Source organism: Prunus mume, linkage group LG8 (genome assembly GCF_029339155.1).
Source record: "Prunus mume cultivar Tortuosa linkage group LG8, ASM2933915v1, whole genome shotgun sequence".
Classification (NCBI taxonomy): Eukaryota; Viridiplantae; Streptophyta; class Magnoliopsida; order Rosales; family Rosaceae; genus Prunus; species Prunus mume.
In genome coordinates this window covers 10,764,431-10,786,666 of record NC_142705.1, presented here as the reverse complement: position 1 = coordinate 10,786,666, position 22,236 = coordinate 10,764,431, and the positions used below count along the sequence as shown (strand labels likewise).

At 39.9% G+C, this 22,236-nt stretch overlaps 7 protein-coding genes across 10 annotated transcripts; 3 read left to right on the top strand and 4 right to left on the bottom strand.

Annotated features, from left to right (window-relative positions):
- Positions 1 to 264: 264 nt before the first annotated feature.
- LOC103341733 (F-box family protein) lies at positions 265 to 1,625 on the top strand. Its single transcript, XM_008245277.2, has one exon. It carries the CDS (start codon positions 327 to 329, stop codon positions 1,377 to 1,379), a length of 1,053 nt encoding a protein of 350 aa, XP_008243499.1. The 5' UTR covers positions 265 to 326; the 3' UTR covers positions 1,380 to 1,625.
- A 1,026-nt stretch (positions 1,626 to 2,651) lies between these two features.
- On the bottom strand, positions 2,652 to 4,570 carry LOC103341734 (small RNA-binding protein 11, chloroplastic-like). The gene is made up of 4 exons (XM_008245278.2): positions 4,290 to 4,570; positions 3,495 to 3,563; positions 3,286 to 3,392; positions 2,652 to 3,199 (listed from the first exon to the last, which is right to left on the bottom strand). Exons 1-4 carry the CDS (start codon positions 4,402 to 4,404, stop codon positions 3,092 to 3,094), a joined length of 399 nt encoding a protein of 132 aa, XP_008243500.2. The 5' UTR covers positions 4,405 to 4,570; the 3' UTR covers positions 2,652 to 3,091.
- A 481-nt stretch (positions 4,571 to 5,051) lies between these two features.
- On the bottom strand, positions 5,052 to 9,742 carry LOC103341736 (mRNA-decapping enzyme-like protein). The gene is made up of 8 exons (XM_008245279.2): positions 9,441 to 9,742; positions 9,234 to 9,274; positions 8,963 to 9,012; positions 7,978 to 8,122; positions 7,528 to 7,584; positions 7,007 to 7,127; positions 5,764 to 6,246; positions 5,052 to 5,525 (listed from the first exon to the last, which is right to left on the bottom strand). Exons 1-8 carry the CDS (start codon positions 9,597 to 9,599, stop codon positions 5,469 to 5,471), a joined length of 1,113 nt encoding a protein of 370 aa, XP_008243501.1. The 5' UTR covers positions 9,600 to 9,742; the 3' UTR covers positions 5,052 to 5,468.
- Positions 9,743 to 11,072: 1,330 nt separating this feature from the next.
- LOC103341737 (uncharacterized) lies at positions 11,073 to 13,286 on the top strand. Its single transcript, XM_089043481.1, has 2 exons — positions 11,073 to 12,407; positions 12,443 to 13,286. The coding sequence occupies exons 1-2, from the start codon at positions 11,176 to 11,178 to the stop codon at positions 13,014 to 13,016; spliced, it is 1,806 nt and encodes a 601-aa protein (XP_088899607.1). The 5' UTR covers positions 11,073 to 11,175; the 3' UTR covers positions 13,017 to 13,286.
- A 1,393-nt stretch (positions 13,287 to 14,679) lies between these two features.
- LOC103341876 (uncharacterized) lies at positions 14,680 to 15,891 on the top strand. The gene has a single exon (XM_008245431.2). The coding sequence runs from the start codon at positions 14,680 to 14,682 to the stop codon at positions 15,889 to 15,891; it is 1,212 nt and encodes a 403-aa protein (XP_008243653.2).
- A 343-nt stretch (positions 15,892 to 16,234) lies between these two features.
- On the bottom strand, positions 16,235 to 17,605 carry LOC103341878 (casparian strip membrane protein 1-like). The gene is made up of 3 exons (XM_008245432.2): positions 17,058 to 17,605; positions 16,727 to 16,850; positions 16,235 to 16,635 (listed from the first exon to the last, which is right to left on the bottom strand). Exons 1-3 carry the CDS (start codon positions 17,333 to 17,335, stop codon positions 16,420 to 16,422), a joined length of 618 nt encoding a protein of 205 aa, XP_008243654.2. The 5' UTR covers positions 17,336 to 17,605; the 3' UTR covers positions 16,235 to 16,419.
- A 778-nt stretch (positions 17,606 to 18,383) lies between these two features.
- Positions 18,384 to 22,153, bottom strand: LOC103341879 (fission ELM1-like protein (DUF1022)). Of its 4 annotated transcripts, none has more exons than XM_089042329.1 (11): positions 21,892 to 22,153; positions 21,672 to 21,768; positions 21,423 to 21,492; positions 21,101 to 21,197; positions 20,301 to 20,450; positions 20,091 to 20,217; positions 19,571 to 19,683; positions 19,426 to 19,489; positions 19,220 to 19,313; positions 18,960 to 19,068; positions 18,384 to 18,746 (listed from the first exon to the last, which is right to left on the bottom strand). In XM_089042329.1, the coding sequence occupies exons 1-11, from the start codon at positions 22,033 to 22,035 to the stop codon at positions 18,651 to 18,653; spliced, it is 1,161 nt and encodes a 386-aa protein (XP_088898455.1). In that variant the 5' UTR covers positions 22,036 to 22,153; the 3' UTR covers positions 18,384 to 18,650. The 4 variants fall into 4 exon arrangements, with proteins under 4 accessions (XP_088898455.1, XP_088898456.1, XP_088898457.1 ...); XM_089042330.1 differs by lacking the exon at positions 21,101 to 21,197 and adding an exon at positions 21,055 to 21,100; XM_089042331.1 differs by lacking the exon at positions 21,101 to 21,197 and having other exon boundaries at positions 20,301 to 20,473; positions 21,423 to 21,497.
- Between the last annotated feature and the right edge of the window lie 83 nt (positions 22,154 to 22,236).

The window sequence follows — 22,236 nt, the reverse complement described above, 5'->3', positions numbered from 1 at the left end:
AACCCATTACATGCAATGCAAGTTTAGATAAATCCTTTAAATTGAGTGCAAGTTTATTTTAAAGATTTTTGTTATAAAAAAAATTTAAGTGCAGCTTCGCATTTTCGAAGTCAAAGCAAGTGCACAATGAGTACCGACTATGCAGTCAAACATTGAAGTACCCAAAAAAAGGATGGCAATCTCGTAATTAAACGACAATTGAATGGCAATCAATAACAAACTCGATTCTTGACTTCAGCTTTGTCTCTCGTTACCACATTCCTATATAAACCCCAAAATACGAAACCTCTCTTCAGTGTGTGTGTGCCCCAAAATATCAGGCACACATGGCTTGCTCCTCCTCCCAACTACCATCGCCATCCACCACCGTCGATGAAACCAGCCCCGCGTCAATCTCCACCGTCCACACGGACATAATCCAGACCCACATCCTCACCCGCCTCGACGGCCCCACGCTGGCCTCCGCCGCCTCCACCTCCTCCCAACTCCACGCCCTCGCCTCCCACCACCCCCTCTGGGCCAACATCTGCCACTCCACGTGGCCCTCCACTTCAACGCCACGTGTCCGCCAAGTCATCTCCACGTTCCCCGATGGCGCCTTCTCCTTCTTTTCCGACTCCTTCCCGCTCCTCACCAACCTGGATGCCGCCGCAACAACTCTCGCGTCGAATCACGATCAGGACCGCCCGTGTGAATTAATCTCGGCCGTCGATATCTACCACCGCGACAAGCTCATTCTGAGCAAGGTCGTCGAGACGGAGACCGTGACCGGGTGGTTCCGGTGCTCGCCGTTCCGGATTGACCTGCTGGACCCCAAGGACGTGGTCCCCACCCAAATCAAGTACCCGGCGGGCCAGGAATCGGACACGTGTCGCGACCTCGGGGATGATCTGACCCTCAGCTGGATTCTGATCGACCCGATCGGACGGCGGGCGATGAACCTCTCGAGCCACAGGGCGGTGTCGGTGCAGCGGCACTGGCTGAGCGGAGAGGTGCACGCGCGGTTCGCGTCGATTCTTCCCGGGGAGAAGGGGTCGGCGTCGGAGCAGGTGCAGTGCGGGATCTTGGTCACGTGCGGGGAGTCGGAGGGAGGTGAGCTGCAGGTGAGGGAGGTGAGCTTGCAGGTGGAGGACATGGATGGAATGCATTTGAACGGGAGGGATGGTTTGGTAATTTTGCAGAGGGCGTTGGAGGGCAGAAAGGGAAGAAAGAAGAGCAGGAGAGAAGAGGAGGGAAAAAAGAGATACGAAGAGTATTTAGAGAGGAAGAAGGAAAGGAAAGAGAAGAAGCTGAGGACAGAAGGGACATTAGATACTTTGTGTGTGGCTTTTGGGGTATTGGGGTTTTTCGTCTTCTGGTTATTTATTCTGTGCAGATGAAACTCAAATTATTCTTCTTCTTTTTTTCCTGTTATTTTCTTTCAGCGGTTTAGAAGAAGCATATTGATAGGAAATATATATATATATATATATAAACAAAAAAGTGTTCACAGCTTTATTTCTCATCAAGAATATAGATGTAAAAGGGATGAGGCTGACACTCACACGACACGGGTTATGTTGTATCATGTATGAAGATTCATGTGGAACGAAATACAAAACGAATCATGTTGTGTTTAAGCAAGATATCTAGTATTCGAATTATTGTTAGATGTAGACACATTGTGAATCATGTTAGAAAAATATTTTGTATCACGTAAAATAGTAATTTAAGAGAAATTAAACTAATACATAGAATGAATTATGTTGTATTGTGTTTAAGTAAGATATCATGCATTCAAATCTGATGAATTAAATTATTGTAAGATATAGACTCATCGAGGATTATGTCAGGAAAATATCTCGTGTCACCAAATATAGCAACTTCAAGAGAAACTTCACTAATGCACAAAATAATTATGTTGTATTATGTCCAGGCAAGATATCGTGTGCCCAAATTTGATGAATCGTATTATTGTTAGATGTAGGACTATGATGTGGATCATGTCAACAGGATATCTCACTTGTGAAGCAAAGCATCTGAAGACATCGAAAAAGGGCAAAACGACTCGCTCCACTAACTAATTAGCAACTACTACCTACTTGGGCATACAATTAAATTAAATTAAATTAAACTGAATTGAAAAATGTTGTGTTGTCGAGTCCTAGAAAGTGCCATGACATGAGAGCGTGACTGCCCTTTCTGACGCGACAAGAAGCCACCAAGAAAACCGGTTTTGGGCGGTGGTTGTTAATTCACGGGGAAATGATTTAAGGAGGAGAAGTGGTGATAAGTCTCTCTCAACTCTAAACTCTCTCATGTCTCATGTGTGTTTTCGGTTTGTCTTTTGGGGGCCTTTTTTATAATTTTTTTATTTTTATTTTAATTTTATAATGGAGGCCCCTTGTTTTTTTAAGCAAAGCATATTATGTTTTTGTGGGTCTCAATTTGGGTTATTGTTTAGATGGGTCCCCCTAGCAGGTAACGGCCCAAGACGTAGGAAGAAAGTTTTATTTTAGGCATGCTGCTCTGCTTCTATTGTTTGTGGCACAAGTGTGTGTAATCAGAGAGAAACTTTCATGTAACGGGTTTATACCATTCTTTTCTCTGTCTCTCTCATCACATGACAACGACCCATTTGTTCTATGTGCAACGAAATGGACATTTAGTCATGGAAAATAAAATATTTTCTGCAATCTACATCAAAGCAATGAAATCTCAGTGTATGTATCCAACATAAGGAATTACAAGCATCGAAAAAGGAAGGCAAAAGAAGGAAGGAACATGAATAGGGTAAAAAAATATATGAAATGCATGCTTACATAAACAAAAGCAACGCATACATGTTCACATATTAGCTTAAGCCCATCCTTCCATCATTCTTTGTCCTTACCAAAATGTGTAGTGATTTTGGTATGTTTGCCAAAGTCCCATCAATTCATCCAAAGCAAAATTCCATATGTTCTTACTTTGTAATACCCTGCTATGCTTCTAAATTGTTTTCGAGTATAGGATAATACAGCAAACTCAGATGAAGTTGATTTTCCTTTCTTCAGGCATTTCATTCTTCCTGCAAGTGCCTCCCAGTAAGTTAAATGTTTATGTAAGTGAATCAACTGTCCTTTGTCGGATCAGGAGGTCCTCTTGCAATTGGCATTCCGCCACCATAATTGGCTTTCGGCTTTGCATAGTCCACAAAAATCACACGTCCATTCAGTGCCTGCCGGTATTTTAAATCTGTTATTTTGGGATACCTAAGATCAAAAGAATCAAATGGATAAAGGAATACAGAAGACAAGGATTTACCTTTCCATTCATCTCCTCTAGGGCTTTGTGGGCTTCATCTTCTGAAGCAAAGGTCACAAACCCAAATCCTTTTGATCTGTCGGAAACTCTGTCTGTTACAATTTGAGCTGCCAAAAAAAACAAAGGGTTTAAGCACCTAATGACAGAATTTAATCAGTTCAGAGACAGTTGCCTCAATATTCTTGCATGTGAAATATCCCACAAGTCACCTTCCATCACTTGACCATACTGAGAGAATGCTTCAGATAACCCCTTATCATTGGTGTAAAATGACAGTCCTACAAAATGGAGAGAAAAAGAAGAAACAATAATAACCCCCATTGAAAAAGTTAAGAAGATAGTAAAAAGAACAACTATGAACTCATATGTCATAACATGAAAATTTGGATGAGGGATCATTCTTTTTGCTAGCTTGAGCAAAACTAAAGCAAAAAAAATCTTTTCTCAAACAAGCTTTACAGGTCAAATCATACAAGAACAAATTATCTCATGCAGAGTGTACAGAGTCAGAGAAGTAAGAAGTCATTCCCATAACTTCTCATTAGAATAACACCATGATTGCTACTTAAAATTCACCATTCTGATGAGAAATGTTTGAAGTACATAACGAACTGTTAAATGATATGTTTTCTTATAAACAATGAGATTAGCTTGAAACAGAGTATGTGTATGTTTTTAAGTGTGTGTGCGCACTCTGTTTCAATATATAATTTCTTTTTTTCTTGTGGGTAAATAACACTGAATAAGCATATCTCTATCTCTAACAGGCATTACTTCAAACACTTTGTCAACCTAGTTCAATTAATCATATATCACCACCAACGTTAGCCAAAAGATCATCTTCTTTCTTCTTCTATTGCGTGTTACGTGGAAAAGATAACCCACGGGGATTAATTTCAGTTTTTAGGTATTATATCTAATAAAGAAGAACAGATGATCAGAAATGGTAAAAAAGCAGAGAGAGAGAGAGAGAGAGAGAGAGAGAGAGAGAGCATATGTATTACCGCCAACGAAAAGCTTAGTAGTTAATCCCCGGCAAGAGATTAGAAGAGCGGGAGGAATAAGGGAGGAATATGATAAACTAGGGCTTGACCTCACCAGTCTTCTAAGCATCGCCATTACTATGATACTCTGGTTCTGGTACTACTCTTGTCTTACCAGAGAGAAACTAGAGGGAGGGAGAGAGAGAAGGAAGAAGAGGAAGGAGGGGGGCGGCTGGTGTTTTCTGAAACCAAGTAATTTTAACGTTTACAGGGTTATTGGGTGGGCTGGATCCAATCCAAAGTGACAGAAGAACCTGAAACCAAAAGAAGAAAGCTTTATAAAATCTTATAAACGACGTCGTTTTTATGTTCTCGATTTCGAGAGGCTTATTTGTAAAGAAAGCTTTTACAAAATTCGTGTGTAGAGACAGATAACGATACTCGTGCACATTGCACATCGATATACAATCATCAGACACCATCCACATGAAGGCACCATGGTCAAATTCTATCAGACACCATCCACATGAGGGCACCATTGTCAAATTCTATCTTGTGTCTCACAAGAAACACTAACACAGTGCTGTCGCAGTGCAGCACCCTCCCACATCCGGGGTGGGATTACATATCAGCCCACTGTGATAGGGTGCTTCAATGCGGCAGGACTACCGAAGAACTCGTGTCTCACAGTAAGATAGAAAGGATGGCCAGGCTATGGGAATTAAAAAGGATAAGGAAGAAAAAGGTTATTCATGTATACTCTGTGTACCTGCTACGCAGTAATAAAAGAAATAAAATAAATCCATAATCACAACGTCTTAACATAAGTTTGAATACAACTAATACAACCAAACCTCCTAAAGAACCAAAATTACTCCTCCAAATTAAACATTGGAAATAAAAAGAGCAAAAAAAAACTCAACTAAGTGTTACAAACATTAAATTCCAGGGGGAGATACATATGGATTAACAAACAGGCCAAGTGAGTGCCACCCTTGCAACCCTCCCAAGTCAGTAATTCCTCACGAAAGTTGACAAGCTTAGAGCGGAGAGAAGTTTTAGCGGATGTTACCCCTAAGCTGTTGTGCTGCGATTATTCTTGAGGACCAAAGTAGAATAACTATATACAGAACTTATTCTACATGATTTTGTACTCATATCAAATTTGCAGAGGAAGACCTCACTGGTTCCACTAAGTAATCATGTATGGTGCACTTTCAGCAATGCTTGGTATAACATGTCGATGAATTGGTCGTCCTAACAGAATAACAACACACGAGTCAGCCAATAATTGAATAACTTTACATTGAGGATGCTTATAACGTCGGAGGCCAAATGTACAATACAAGTCAAACATATTATCACTTTAAGATGCATCTATAGTTGATACACTGACTTCTTTTCTTGCTAGAAATTGATAACATATATATACTACTTCATCCTTTTTTTTTGAAGTGACGATAATACCTGAACAAGAGACAAAAGATGAAAATACCTGAACCAGCATCAGCAGTGCTTCACGAACTTTTTCTCTGTTAATAAGAGGCCCGTCATTGGGAGCCGGAGGCGCAGAATTAGGAGTTAAAGATGGTGGGGGCGTCGGTGGTGGAAAGGGTTGAAGCATTGGAGTACCATAAGGGCGTTGCAGATTCAGGGGAGGATGAAGTGCAGCAGCAGTTGGCACAGCTGAAGCAATAGGTGGTATAATCAACGAAGATGAGGATGCAGGGAGAGGGAAGAAAGAAGAGGGCTTTATAAGATTAGTGACTCGATTGTTGCTGGTGGTTAGATCAGAGGGGACATGCTGTGGGGTTGGTGTAGATGGGACTGAAAGGGAAAGGGGTGGTGGTTGTGGAGTTGGTGCAGGAGGTGAAACAGCACTGGGTGCATAGGAAGACGCTGGAACAGTTCCAGCAGAATGATAGGCCTGTCTTGAATTTGTTGGGTTTGTAGTATTACCTCCAATATTCATAGCTGCCTGCAGTAAGATTAGGGGAAAATATGTTCAGCCCTTATTGGAAACAAGCTACAGCGAGTAAAGAGATACTGAGTAAGGACAACACACAACACAAAACTACATCAGTCAAGTTTCTTAGAATACTTCTATCCCAGAAAAAAATGAGAAGAAATGGTTTTTTAGAGAAACATTTTAGCCACAATCTGTAAAAACTAAAGCATCAGAAATAAGCTTTTCTTCATCTCCTGCACCTCCTTCTATCTCTAATACTTATAATTCCAATGTCCATTCTCAAACTTAATCTTACACCTACACTCTTTCTAATATTGGTATTGCTTCTGAATCATATTTTCATTATCCAGGCCTAAGAAAGAGAAAAACAAAATGTCCTCAAACTATAAAGAACTTCAAAGCATTGCTAAGTGTTTGGAATTTTCTAGGACCAATGGATATATCAGAGGATAAGGATTATAATTAAGTTCAGTCAACTGCAGAACCAATAGATTTTAGCGAGGCGAAAATAGCTCAGACTTGGGGTGAACTTCATCCAGACATGCCCAGTACCAAACAATGAGTTCTTTAGGCAATGCCTATGAATTTGAGAATTTGGCGTTCTTTAAATAAATTTAAAAGCATTTCAACCATAGGATTAAATACATATTTACAGATGATGCATAATGAAAATGAACCACAGTTCTCAACTTCAAAAGTTCTAGATGACACAAAAAAAATCAGATTGCCACCACATTCTCTGGGAAAGCCACTATGCATAAAATCATACCAGGTAGTTCACAAAGGAAGAATCTTCAGGGGCATCAGTGGCAGTAGAGGCATTCAAAGATGGCTCCAGTGGCCCCTCCATGACCAACATGGATGGGACTGCTTCAAGTTCTTCAAACTCACTACAATGTAACATGCAGAATGAAAATTAGATGTAACCCAACTAAGGATGCATCTCCTGATACGGCAGATAAAATGGCATATTATATTCCCAAAAGACAAAGCTTGTGACATAAAAATATTAGAAACTACATGACCTTGATAAGAAAAGAGAAACCATACCAAAGAAGTTATCTAACAAAGAGATATTACCCCTCCTATCACATTTCCATTTTCAGGAAATATATTATATAAGTTATTTAACATCACACCAATTCATACATAAACTAAATTTATATGGCTAAAATTGAAGAAAATAAATCTGAATCTAACACAGAAAGTACATAGAAAATGTATAATGCAATTGGAACTATGACCATTCCAGTTTCAATACTTATACAAGGGGGAAATTGGGGGAATAACCTTTTGCTTGAAGCTACTTTGGACTTTGGAGGAACCTTTGAGTATGCATTAAGGATCCTGTAAAAAAAAAAAACATTAGAATACAAATTTGTAAATGTGGCTTATTTACATCACCATAGCTGCATGCAGACACTGATCTACGTATCCAGTAATTTCAAATCACCATTTTACTGCTTTAGATCCCATGATATGCTATGTGTTTGTATGCATATCATATGCATGCATCTGGGACATATGTATATTCTATATGTAAAATTCCTAAAGTTGCTAATGTCAAACTCTTGTAACTGCAAATCTCATGGGCAAGTATTAACCAAAAATAAATAAATCCTTTATGTGGTATTACCATCAGCCATGTGCAATTGGATGTTTTGAACTCTATAGTAAACTAACAACAAACAGTTTACAAACAAAATGGGAAGTATAAAAAGGATAAGAAAGATATTGCACCTAGTAAAGAGATTTGCAACTTCCTCACATTCACGGGGATTATAAAACCAAATTCCATTAACTTCTTGGGCTGCATTCCTATACAACAAATATGGAACTTGTACTTCATACTCAAAATCTCCCAAGAGATTCTCCACTAGGTTATCTGTACAATATAAAACCACATATTAATGTAAAATTAATACCTACAAGGGCAAATGCATAGTTGTATGTAAATGCATGCACAACATATTTTACTAACATAACTAGGGAGATATTGTAAGAAGATAGTATGTACACAATTTCCTAATAAGAATATGCTCATAAACGAAAGAGAATGACCTTATGAAAAGAAAAAACACTCATTTTAAAACTATCTAGAAATTTAACCACTTAGTTCCATCTTCTTTTCTGAGATAAGAAACAAAGTTTAGACCCTAGTTCATAGGTTAGACAAGAAGCTAAAAGTAGATTTCTTGTGATAGGCAACCAGTTACCTCTGAACTTTCACTCTCAAATCATTGTTTCTCATACTGATTTTATTTTCTATGGCACTTAAAAAACAAGCTCCATCTTTTATCAACTTTGTGACACTTTTGACTTTACATTGATCTATTTCTCAAATTTGCATGAACATGAATATCATGCCACTTTGAAGGGACCAAATATCCCAAGATTCTCATCAACTGATATGAATCAATCTTGAGAATTATCCATAGATCAGTGACGTGCTTGAACCAGAAGTTTCGCTTATTTATATTTTTTGAGGAAGCAGACTAAACCATTTATTTTTATTTCTTATCTTCGCTTAAAAGACTGTCCAAAGAAACATTTAATCACAGCAGAATAAATGGTAATGATGATTGATACAAACAGTAGCAAACCAGCAATTCAGATAAAGATTTTACCATAGTGGTAAAATGCGTTACAATACTGTGATAACAAATGGAAATCAATAAAGAGCATACCTCAAATACAAACTACAGTGAACAGTAAGAATCAGTACCTGTATTACGCCGATTCATTACAATGAACTGGAACCGTGGTTGAGTATTCCTTAACAATACAATAGTATCAATATTAGGTAAGTCAACCATCTTTATGAATAAACAAAATACTTGTTCCTTGATAATACAACAGTTTAAGACTAGGTGAGCCAATCATCAATATAAATAAACACAACCCATAGCAAAATTCACTCAAAATTTTAAAGGAACAAAATGCAAGCTTACTACCAAAACAGATACAAAACAATCACCCAAAAAAGAATTATTTACCTTTTAACAACAAAGAGAGACCCTTCAACATCCTTGCGACTCTGCAAAAACCCAAACATATTTTGAAAACTATTAGATATTAATGTAACCAGTAGAATAAGTCAACTATTAATTTGGTTTAATTCTGAAAACCCTTGCATCTTCTTATGTTTCACTTAATTTTCTCGGCAACCAAGCGGAGAAGTGAAATACGATTGAGAAACGAACCCATTGATTGCTCTCGATGTTGAATTCGTAGAAGGTTACATGCGCGGCCGTAATCAGAATCTCTTCGATGAAGGGATCGATTCTCTGCAGCACTGTGAGATTGAGCATTTTGGTGCTTTGCTGATCGAGATTTGGCATCAATTTCCCCGTCTGAGACATTTTTGATTGGCGGAGAACAACCTTAAACCCTAGAGGTGATTTCCCTTTGAATTTTCCGTTTTATTTCCCGGGAAAGTCACAGAAGCTAAGGGAATGGAGAGAGAGAGAGAGAGAGAGAGAGCGTGTGATGGAAGAACACTGTTCCAATGGAGTTACACAGATTTGCTGCGCTTACTTATTACTGTCAAATTACAATAATGTCCTCGCCATCTCGGTTGTGTTGTGGGCTTCGAGGCCCATTTTGTCAGACACATGCGTACCATGGTCCAATGTCTCCAAAAAGACAACAGAAAAAATAAAAATAAAAGTCTAACTTTATAGATTCTTGTGGTCAACCTATAAAAAACCTAGACGGTATAATCTACTTATATAATTAATGTATGCAATTCAATAATCGAAATTAAAAATATATAATTAATTCTTAATTTAAATATTTATTGAAAAAGTGTTAAACCTAATTTTTATTTTTATTTTTGTCTGAACCACGAGGTGATTCTGATGGGCCCCAACTATGAGTGGCACCTTTAAACTTAACCACAACCTAGAATTTTTTTTTAGTCAATAACCACAACCTAGAATAAACCTAACTTTTTAGGTAAAACCACAATCATCGTGCCATTTTATTTGAATTAATTAATTTTGAGAATTATTTTAAATTGGTATTCAAACTTGGAAAACTAAACAAACTCATATCTAAATTTGTGAAAATCATACACCTAAACCCTATCATTCATGGTGCCATTATTTTTTTATTTTTTTTAATAATTAACTACATAGAACCTTCAGAATTTGGAAAGTCGTTTCAAATCGGTATCCGAACTTCAAACATCCATATCCAAATTCACAAAAACCTTACACTTAAACCCTTCTGTTAGCATCTTTTAACAATTATGTTAAATACTAATGTTAAGACCACACTCTTTAGTTTTTGTGCACTGAATATGATGAGAAAATCAGGAAATATATTTGGTAGGAAATTAATGCTGAGATTGTTGATTTTGGGGGTTCAAATATCCTCTCTTCTTCTTCACAAAATCCTAATCAATAGGCCCGGTTTGATATCCTACTAAAAAAAGAAAAAGAAAATTATGATTCTTTTTAAAAACATGAGTTTTCAAATAGTGATTTTAAAATCTAAAAACTTGTTTGTAATGAACTCTAAACTATTTTTAAGATCTAAAAAGATTGAAATTAAAATTAGAAAATCAGAAACCCTATATTCTCATTTTTAAAAATAGGCCTACTAAACAGATTTTTGTGGCTTTGAACTTAAAATATGTTTTTAAGTTTATAAAATTATATCAAAGTAGGATACTAGGCCCTTACTTACCCATACCAATTTTATTTTTTTCTGTAACAAAGTAGGGTTCAGATTGTTGTAATATTTTTTTTTTCCAAATACAATAAGAAAAATAAATAAATAGACCTGATTATATATTGAATGGTTTTAATTGTTTAGGATTCTCAAACAAACAAAAAAACCTAAATCCAAGGAAGCTGCTGGTTCTATGTTTAATTGGAGGCCTCATTGAAGAGTAGCACAAGAAACAAACTCTGAAAGCTCCATCAGTTGAAGATGAAGAAATCAGTGCAAGTCTATATCACTTCGGTTCCGAAAGCATGCCGCCAGAGGAACTATCTCGATGCCGTCGGCAATACTTCTACTTCTCCTGCTCCTGCAACTCGAACGACTCTTATAATGGCGCCTCTATCCGACAACTCCATGGCCAACAAGCTCTACACTTCCCGCGGCAACCCCTGCCTTGATCTGTTTTACAACGCCGAACGACACGACGCCTACCCCGTTCATTCCCTCCAGTATCTGAACCAACTGCTGCCGGCGTCATGGGCCCACAATCCCACAACCACCTTCAGGCTCATCTGCAACCTACTAGACCACCGTCCTCCCCGTGGCAAAAACTACAAAATGGGTTTCGACACTGCGGCTTTTTGGCTCCACCACAACCACCCCAAGACCCTGGCCTGCAACCTCCCGTCCATCGCCGGCTCCTTCGGCAGTTTAGAAACCGCTCTGGATATTCTATCCCTGATCCTACAACGCCATGACCGCCGCCTCCATCTCTCTGTCCACTCAAAGGACGGAAGAACCACCGGGGTCCCTCGGAGCGGACAGAAGTTCCTCGCCTATCTCGACAGGCACCAGAGCGACCCAGATTATCGGTTCTTACACGACTGCGTTTCGGATCTGTTCGCAGATTGCTTGAAGTTCGACATACAAAATTTCAACAAACGCCATCAGCAACAGCAGCAGAGTATCAATGACGGCGATGAGGGCGAGACGTCTGCTGAGTGCTTGGAGATAACCTCGGCAGCGAAGTTGTGTCCTGACTTCGACTCCCCCTTCAACCGCGCCACCTTGCTCTGCGAGAGCATCGCCAAGAAGGTTTTCCCGCGAGAATCGTACCCGGAGTACCAAGGCATTGAGGAGGCGGATTACGCCGACAGAGTCCGGCGGCGGCTGAGGGAGGAGGTTTTGGTGCCCTTGAGGAAGCCCTTGATGCCCCCCAACTATTCCACACTTGTCAACCGTTCGGGTTATAATCCGGACCCCGAGCCCAAGCCCAAGCCCAAGACCTGTGCGGTGGAGAAGTATTTGGAGAAAGTGAAAGCAGCAGCCGCCGCCGGCGAGTTGAAGATTAAGGCTTGTGCTTTGCTTCCACATCACATAGCACGCTATGTGAAGGAGGAGGATTTGGGCGAAGTGGCCGAGCTTCAGTGGAAGGCAATGGTGGAGCACATGAAAAAGCAGGGCAAGTTCAAAAACTGCTTGGCTGTATATGACAACTGGTTAAGCTTAAAGGCAGACTGCGGAGATGAAAAAGTGGCGATGGGGCGGCTTTGGCAGTGATGATCTCTGAGCTGAGTGAAGAGCCATGGAAAGGAAAGTTGATGAATTGCAGTGTAAATACGCGGCTGCATTCGATAAACGGCCTCGATAATCTCAAGGCCAAGCTGGAGTTGGCGTTGAGGATGGAGACGGAGTACGAGGAGCGGGGGGTTGATTTTGAGAAGGTGTTTGATTTGGTTTTGGAGGTTGCAGTGAAGAATGATTTGAAGCCGGAGCAGATGATCAGGAGGGTGGTCGTGTTCTCTAGCAAGAATGACTTTGATGGGTGCTGGAAGACAGAGTATGAGGAGATACAGAGAAAGTTCAAGGACAAAGGGTACGGCGATGTGGTGCCACAGATTGTGTTTTGGAATTTGAGAAGGTGTTCGACTGATGCAGATGTAGCTTCTGCACAGCAGGAAGGGCTGGAGATGTTGAGTGGCTTCAATGACAATTTGGTCAGGTCCTTCATGGACAATGACGGCAAAATTAAATTTGGCCCTTACCATGTCATCATGGAAAGAGCCATCTCTGACCCCAGATATCAAAATCTAGTGGTTGTGGACTAAATCTCTGATGATCGTCACCATGGTATGCTTTAATTTAGTTGCTTCATATAGCTTAGACTAGCTAGACTTTTAGTTTGTGTGAATTGGGTAGAGGTGCGCCCGTTGCCCCTGATTTTATTCAAGACGTCCTTATAGTCAAGTTTCGTGCCCCCCCATTGTCAAGGTTTGATTCATAGACCGTATAGAAGTTCCAAAAGTCAGTTCTTCTGGAGTAGACTTTGGAGAATTGGAATAAAACTAATGGCAACTGATGTTTAATGTTTAATATAAGTTGAAAATTTAAGAGACAAGGAAAAGAAAAACCAGTTGACAAAAGGATGCATGTAGAGAAAGAACAGTGAATTCAATTACAATATTTTTTCCACTTGCATTAGACAAAGTAAATTACATGAACTACAACCAAATTCACACAACAATTGAAAAAGCACTTATGCAGAAAAGCACCAAAACAGAATCACAAACAGCATTCAGAGTCATTTTTGAAGAGCTTTTCCCCTTCCATATCTTGTCTCAATGCTTTCGGAGAGCCACAGCAGACAGCAGAATCAAGAACATGAAGGAAACAACAGTAACAAACGAAGCCACCACAACCCATCTAACTTTCTGACAGAAATCACCAAACTGGTTGCAGATGGCAAGCCAATTGGAGCTTGAATTGCCATTGAATAGACTATAGGTATGTTACGTAGCTAAATTGTCAATATGGTACCACACATTTAAATAAATAGTTCATTTAATCAAACAATTCAAATTGACGGTCTAACAAAGTAACATGCAAGAGCACAAAATAAAAAATAAGAAGATTTTTGGTATACATAAGTATTCATTGAGGGGTTTGTCAAGAGGAATGAGCTAATGATATGTTGGAGGAGCACAAAAGGGTTCTAGGAAAAAGAAACTGCCAAATAATTGGAGGCCAAGTAAGGTTGACTGATTGAGTGGAGCACAAGAAACAAAATCGACAAATTCATTGAAATAAATAATAGGAGTCTCGCTAAGCTAAGGGAGGGGCTTGGATATTGGGATTTCGTGAATTTGAGTATGAATTTGAAATGATCTCTAAAAATTTGGGGGATTTTATATAGTTGATCCAAATAAATAATATCAGTTTCGAAGCACAAAATTCAAGGAAGATGAAGAAACCGGTGCAAGTGTATGTCACTTCGGTTCTGAAAGCATGCCGGAAGAACCATCTCAATGTCTTCGGCAACACTTCTTCTTCTTCTTCGCCTTCGCCTCCACAACTGAACATCAAAAGAGTAGCAGCTCCTCCTCCTCCTTCTGTCGCTCTTCCACAACTCCCAAGATATAAACCTAAGTGCGACATGACCAGCGAGCTCTTCTCTTCCTACGGTAAACCTTGCCTTGATCTGTTTCACAACGTCTTACCAGACGGATACATGGAATTCCACTTTCGTGATATCATAATGCCGTGCTCCGAAACCGACATGTATCTGAAGCAACTGCTGGGTCCATCGCCGGGTCCTTCGGAAGTTTAAAAACCGCTCTGGATATTCTATTACAGATCCTGGAAGGCCAATAACGCTTCTTCCATCTCGATCTCTACTCGGAGATCGAAAAGCCCCCCCCCCCCGGGGGCTTCCCCAGTCCACCTGCTCCGAGTAGAGAAGAGATCCTAGCATGGGCCAGCAAGGCCGTCGAGATGTACCAGTGTGACGCGAATTATCGGATCTTACACGATGGCGTTTCCGATATTTTCGCCGATTGGTTGAAGTCCGATATTCAAAACTTGAACAAACACTATCAGCAACAACAGAGTATCAATGATGACGATGAGGATGAAACGTCTGCGGCTGAGTGCTTGGAGATAACCTCGGCCGGGTTGTCGTGCACTGACTTCGACTCCGACTTCAACCGCAACACCTTGCTCTGCGAGAGCATCGCCAAGAAGGTTTTCCCGCGAGCATCTTACCAGGAATACCTAGGTGTTGAGGAGTCGGATTACACCGACAGAGTCCTGCAGCGGCTGATCAAGGAGGTTTTGGTGCCCTTGAGGAAGGCCTTGGAGGACTGTGATCTACACGAAGATTTCAACAGGTGGGGTTATAAACGGGAGTCCAAGCGGGAGCCCTGTGTGGTGAAGAAGTATTTGGAGGAAGTGAAAGCAGCCGGCGGTTGCGGCAAGTCAAAGATTGAGGCCGGTGCTTTGCTTCCACATGAGATCGCCTGCCATGCGAACCACAGGGACCTTCTCGAAGTGGCCGAGCTTCAGTGGAAGGCAATGGTGGAGCACATCAGAAAGCAGGGCAAGTTCAAAAACTGCTTGGCTGTGCATGACAACTATGGAAATGCGGCGGTGGCGTTGGCAGTGATGATCTCCGAACTGAGTGAAGAGCCATGGAAAGGAAAGTTGATGAATTTCAGTCGAAATCCGCAGCTGCATTCGTTACAAGGCGATCTCAAGGCCAAGCTAGAGATTTTGAAGGACACCACGCAGTGGAAGGTTGATTTGGAGGTGGTGATTGATTCTGTTTTGGAGGTTGCTGTGAAGAATGATTTGAAGCCGGAGCAGATGATCAGGAGGGTGCTCGTGTTCACCAGCTGCGAAGACTTTGATAAGACTCCCGGCTGCGATGGTCGTTTCTACTGCTGGAAGATGCAGTATGAGGAGATACAGAGAAAGTTCAAGGACAAAGGGTACGGCGATGAGGTGCCACAGATTGTGTTTTGGAAAACGAACAACAGCATGCCTGCATTTGCGCCTTATGCACTGCATGGGATGATGATGATGAACCGCTTCAACGACAATTTGGTCAAGTCCTTCTTGGACAATGACAGGAAAATTGGCCCGGATCATGTCATGGAAGCAGCCATCTCTGACCCCAGATATCAAAATATAGTGGTTGTGGACTGATCATCTCTGATCATCATCATCATGATGGTTTGTTGGTTTGTGTGACTTGGGTAGAGATGCCCCGGTGGCCGCTGATTTTATTCAAGACGTCCTTAAATTGATTCTATGAGTCAGGGGGTCAAGTTTCGTGCCCCCAGTGTGCTTCTTGATATTTGATAAATGAGTCCTTGTTTTGTCCAGGTTTGATTCATAGACCATATAGAAGTTCAGAATTCAATTCTTCTGGGGAAGACTTTGGAGACTTGGAATCAAATTCACGGCAAATGATGTTTAATTTTTAATTTAAGTTGAAAATTGAAGAGACAAGGAAAAGAAAAACCAACAGTTGACAAAAGGATGCAAGTCGGGAAGAACAGTAAATTCCATTACGATATTTTTTCAATTTGCATTAGACAAAGTAAATTACATGAACTACAACCAAATTCACACAACAATTGAAAAGGCACTTATGCAGAAAAGCACCAAAACAGAATCATAAACAGCGTTCACAGTCATTTTTGAAGAGCGTTTCCCCTTCCATATCTTGTCTCAATGCTTTCGGAGAGCCACGGCAGACAGCAGAATCAAGAACATGAAGATGACAACAGTAACAAACGAAGCCACCACAGCCCCGCTGACTGTCTGACAGAAATCACCAAACTGGTTGCAGATGGCAAGCCAATTGGAGCTTGAGTTGCCATTGTGAGCCAAGTAGACTATGGCAGTTGCAGCCCCAGCAGCAGAAGTGGCCAGGGTGAGTGCCACCTGTCATGATCATCATAAGTATTATTATACACAGATTAATCAAATTAATTAGTGAGGATTTAAGCATGATTGTGAGGTTAATGAATATTACAACGTCAAGGATGAGGAGCAAGAGCCTTATTCCACTTGCATGGGGGCGAACAATGGAGACTATGGAGAAGGGAACTGAGAGCACCAAGTAGCCAGCGACGAGTGACATTGCTATGAGGAAAAACCTGCATTGCATGCATGAGTGTGTTAGATAATAGATAGGTATGTTATGTCGCTAAATTGTCAATCTGGCATCACAGATAGAAACAATTGTTCATCGAATTAATAGTTCAGATTGATAGTCTAACAACGTCACATGCAAATAATGGTTCAGATTGATAGTCTAACAATGTAAAATGCAAGATTGTAAAGAGAGGTTGAAAGGGACATACTGGAAACTGGGCATGTCATCATAGCTAGCTTCAAACTGGAAAAACTGGGTGAAGAAAGGAAGGTTTTGATCACTTGTTCCCATGGTGGCTGCAGCAGCCAGAGCAGCCACTACAGCACCAATCCTCAAAACCAAGTCAATTATGGCCATCCCTCTCCTCATCCCTCCCTTCTCTTGCCTTGCAGGGACTGTCAGAATTGCCCCTTTTCCTTTCGATGCGCCGCCCCCGCTGGCCTCATGATGGGGAACATCAATGGTAGTTGAGTCACCGCTCTTCATTTTAGCTAAGAGAGAAACAGGCAAAAAAAATAAGCTAAAAGGCTTTGGAGATGAGAATTGCTGAACGGGAGAGACTCAGAAGCTTGTGATGAAAACTGCTTAACATGAGAGGCTTTATATAGTGCAGCAAATTATAAGAGATTAGTAGATTAAAATTGGCAATAATACAAATTAGTTTGTAATTTAATCAGCTAATGGGAGGCAAAGGAGAGTTGTTGATATGACTTTTTGTTCATAGAGCAAGTGAAGAGGTTTTATCTGGCAGATGGATCAAGTAGTAACCACTTCAATATTATATGTTTTTTTTTCTTCACAAAAATTAATTAAAATAAAATAATATGTTGTTAAAAGGAGGAGTGGATGGAAAAGCTTGATGATGCATACCATTTGGACTTTCAGCTTTTGATGATATAATGCAGAAGAGGGAAGTTGAATTCTATTAAAAGAGTAATATAATTTAAAAAGTCCAAAGGGCTTCCTAACTAAGAAACTTTGTTCTCTTTAATCACTCAACTAAACCACAGCTAGGGCTCCCTAACCCAACAATGAAAAGTGTTTAATTTTTTTTGGTCTGAGAAAAGTGTTGTTTCTATCATTGTTAAGTGTAAACCACATTATTTGCGTACACTTTAAGGTTGTCCAGGTTACCAATATTGTTTTTCCTTTGCATGCGTAGCCACATAATATACGTAATCTTCAATTGTCGAGCTCATGAGTCATGTTATGGAGCTGTGTTTGGAAAAAAAAAAAAAAAAAAGGAACAATAGCCCATTGTCTCTGTAATCTCTCTCGTCACGTGATAGATGAAGTTTATCTCAGTTACAAGAATCCGGAGCCCACCTAAGTGTGGGCCCCACAGAATGTGTTGCAAGCGTGATGTGCTTGCAATGAGGAAAAAGGAAAAGAAAAAGAAAGAAAGATTGTTCAAACACTCTAAAAATTTCAACAACTTAGTTCCTTGAAGCCGCTTTTAACAGCACTTGAAAGCAGAAGCAACATATGGCGAAGACAGGCCATGTTTAGAAAAAAAAAAATTTGCATCTCTAGGTGAAGAATGCGTCCTTGATCTTGCTTCTTTCATTTGCTATTTTTATTGAAGAAATTGTTTATGGGCAACACCCCAAACCAAAGGCTTGATTGCAGGATAAAAGCAAATTCAAAAGGACGTGCCTTCCCTAACCTTGGGGCACGATACAGCAAAATTTAATACAAAATAATAGTTACACTGGTAAAAGATGAATTGGACAAAACTGGGTCAAACAAACTACTGAAGTAAGCTAGACAAAGGGCTTGGCAAGCTCATTTACCTAAGTTACTATATGCTCCATCCACGCTCAGCAAGTGCCATCTTCACCCGACTGGCGGCCTCTGCTGTGTCATTGAGTGGTGTATAGCTCCAAGACTTGAACATCTACGGAAACAAAAACAGAAAAAGAAAAAGAAAAAAAAAAAAACCTCATATTAATAACCAAAGGTAAACTTTGTTAAGAACAACCACCCTCCTCTTCAAAGAGAGCCTCACATCCTTTCTTTCCTCATTTACTAACCAAAAGAGTAAGGAATGGCCAAAAATTATTTCACAACAAAACACTATCATTCTACAACAGTATGTCGACGGACTTACGTCTTCTTTACCAGTGAACGGTCGAACCACTCCTCGTTCCTGCAGGGAGTTCTGGAAGTCTGCGAACTTCCACACACAGTGTTCAGCACCGATCACATAAACAGGTTTGCTGAAGTGAAAATTATGAACTTTTAGAAACACACAATCCCATACCAAAGAAAGGAATATTTAAAACAACTGTAAATAAGTGACCTAAATTTCTCCTTTTCAAAAAATGAAAGGAAAAAGTGACCTTCATTATCATCATACTTGGAACATACCCGGTACTGCAAGCCTCACTCAACATGCTGACTGAATCCGCTGTGATTACAAAAGCATCCGCGCAGGCTAAATGGCCCATGTGTGGATTACAACCTAAGCAGTATTACATAAAAAATAAAATATAAAACATCAATACTTCCCCTCTTCTGTACACACATAGATACATATTAGATGCATGTATTCTAAGAATAAGGCAACTAAGTACCTTCACCATCCCAAATGTAGACTTTTGGATTAGTACTGAATTCTTTCATCAAAATTCTGGACAACTGTTGAAAACGTGTACCAGAGAAAGTAAGTATGCGTCCATAAAGCCTCTAAAGGATCTACTCTCAAAGCAGCACTAGTACCTTCTCAGGAGTTCTCCTAGAGAAAGATATTCTCACACATCCACAGCTCCAAAGAACATTCTGCAGCATAGCTGCTAACCTTTTCCCAAGATCGATACCATATGAACAGTTTCCTATGAAAACAATATGGATGCATTTTGATTATCTTTTAAATAAAAGACATACAGGGAGAAAGACCAAGGTAAACATACAAGAGAGGTTCAAAATGTAACTTTAACAAACACATAACTCTTGAGCTACTGACATAGCAACACCAGATCACAAGTATGAAAGATAGCTGTACTCAATAAAACAGTACAGCACTAAAAAATGTGATTTCCTAGCAATGTCAGGATTTATATAATCAAACTACACATTACAGAATGACTTTTGCTGGTAATCCTGTAAGCAATTCCATAAAACTACAAAGCAAATAAAAAGGCAACCACAACATTAAAAATGATATAAATCCATCACAGTCATCCCCTTATAAAGATGACAACATGAAAATCATGACGGATTCTTAGATGAAAAATATTACTTGCAGGGCCTCCAATATTAACCACAAGCAAAGGTCTCGGAAGTGGTGCTAATTCAGCATGCCAGGCAGATGCAGCATTCCTAAGTGCAGTGAAATCCGCCTGATGAAGTGCTCCCACTGTGAGAACCTGAAACTCATAGAAGTGAACCTGTCAACACAATTATTCTAGAAAAGGCATTTGTACAGATCCTATTCAACCAAGATACTCACCACATTACTGCCAGGTGGTTCACGTGGGGTAATCCACCTCCACAGAAACCAAGGAATTTGTCCCTGTCCCTCCGGAGTCAAGGGGTAATAATCATGGAGAGGAGTTATCACCAAATCAAACCTATTCAGATGCGACCTTGGATGTTGTATCTGAAACATGTTTCCAAAGAGAACTAATAAAATCAGATAATCTAGACCTGCAGTATTTGCATGTGTCAATTCATTACAATCAAATTACACAGCGATCCACAGGAAAACATAATATGATGCCATTAATATCAAAAATCAATTTTTAGCTAAACATATGACAAATAAATAAGCAAAAACCTTATTTTTTTCAAAAGCAGAAAATATAATCAAAGATATGTGCTTCTTAAGCAGAAAACGGATAACTTCATGGCGTGTAAAACTTATGCAACAACATCCTATGCTACCATTTTATCTAAACCAGACAGTTTCTGAATATCTTTCCGACAAAGCCTGTCTCCAGAAAAATTTGATAAATAAAAAACTGAATCTCCAAATTCTTATGAGAATTGTGACAGCTCAATAACATGAACAGCAGTAAGGAAGAGAGAGAGAGAGAGAGAGGATGGTTAGGCCATCTTCATGAATGACGATACTTTCATATCACCAGAGTTCATTCAAATGCACACAGGAAAGAAAAAACACAAATTGTATATAAACTGCCATAGTGCCTCACTTTGTATATCAGTGTATTTTTTTAATAAGAGTATCAGTATTAAGTATTTACCAGCCAAATATATGCAGCTCTTTTTAGGGGGGAAGTGAACTTTAACCTGGACAACAAAAACATTTTCTGGAGCTAAATGTTTTATGGCGCTTGAAACAGGAATGGTATCCCGGCCAGATGCAACCACCAGCAACGGGCCGTCTCTGGAGAGAACATGAAGCATGCATGTAGATATTTTTTTTTTACTAATAAAGAAATTACCAAACAAAATTTGAAATAATTCAAAAACCCCTGCATTAAGACTAAAGTAACATCGTATATGTTGTATGAGCTTGTGTGGATGATGAACACGAAGCACAAACAATGGAACCCGCGTATCTAACTAAAAGATTTAATCATTGAAAAATAGAAAGGAAGTAGCAACATACGTGTCAAATGTTTGACGAGCCATTTCTGCAATCTGCTTTGCATCAGCTTCCAAAACATCAGATGAGAGGCCTGAGCTAGAACCATTTTCAGCAGAAAAAGGAACTATTAGTTCAAGTACAACCTTCTTCCCTTCAACTATGAAATCTAAGTGGGCCCCACATAAAATAAAGTACAGTAGAGATAACTTGTTGACAGAATTCACATTGCAATGCAGCATGAAGGACTAATAACAATACAAGTACGAGTACCTGTTCTTTCAGCAGGAAGAGGCATGACTTTTCTATGGAGAGAAAGTGGAAGCCAGTGAAGCCATTCATTAATTCCTCCTCTTGGCCGAGTAACACGCTGCACAATCATTAATCAATCAATAAAACCAACCAAAAACAATGCTCAAAACCAAGCTAAAACAATATCAAGAGTTTTTTTTTTTGTTTTCTCTTTACAAAAAGATTAAAAATTTATACTCACGTAGAGGGATTGACGACCCCAGAGGTCCAGAGCACGAACCAGACCAATGCTTTGATTCTCTGCACCCGCGAACCCATTTCCGATCACAACAGCTCTTCTGATTCTACTAGCTCGGTGGACCCCACCTTGGAACATCTCCGCCATGCCCAAAAGCCCCAAGGGCTTCAAATCTCTTCAGTCGTCATTTCATTTCTCTTCTCAGTTCTGAGTCTCCTCTTCTCAGCTGCTCATCCTCTTCCTCTTCTGCTGCTTGTTCGTCCAAAACACCCCCGAAGCCTTAAACCACGTGTGAAACCAACGACAGGTCGTATCTGAGTAACGACATGTCGTTCTTTGAGGTGTCTG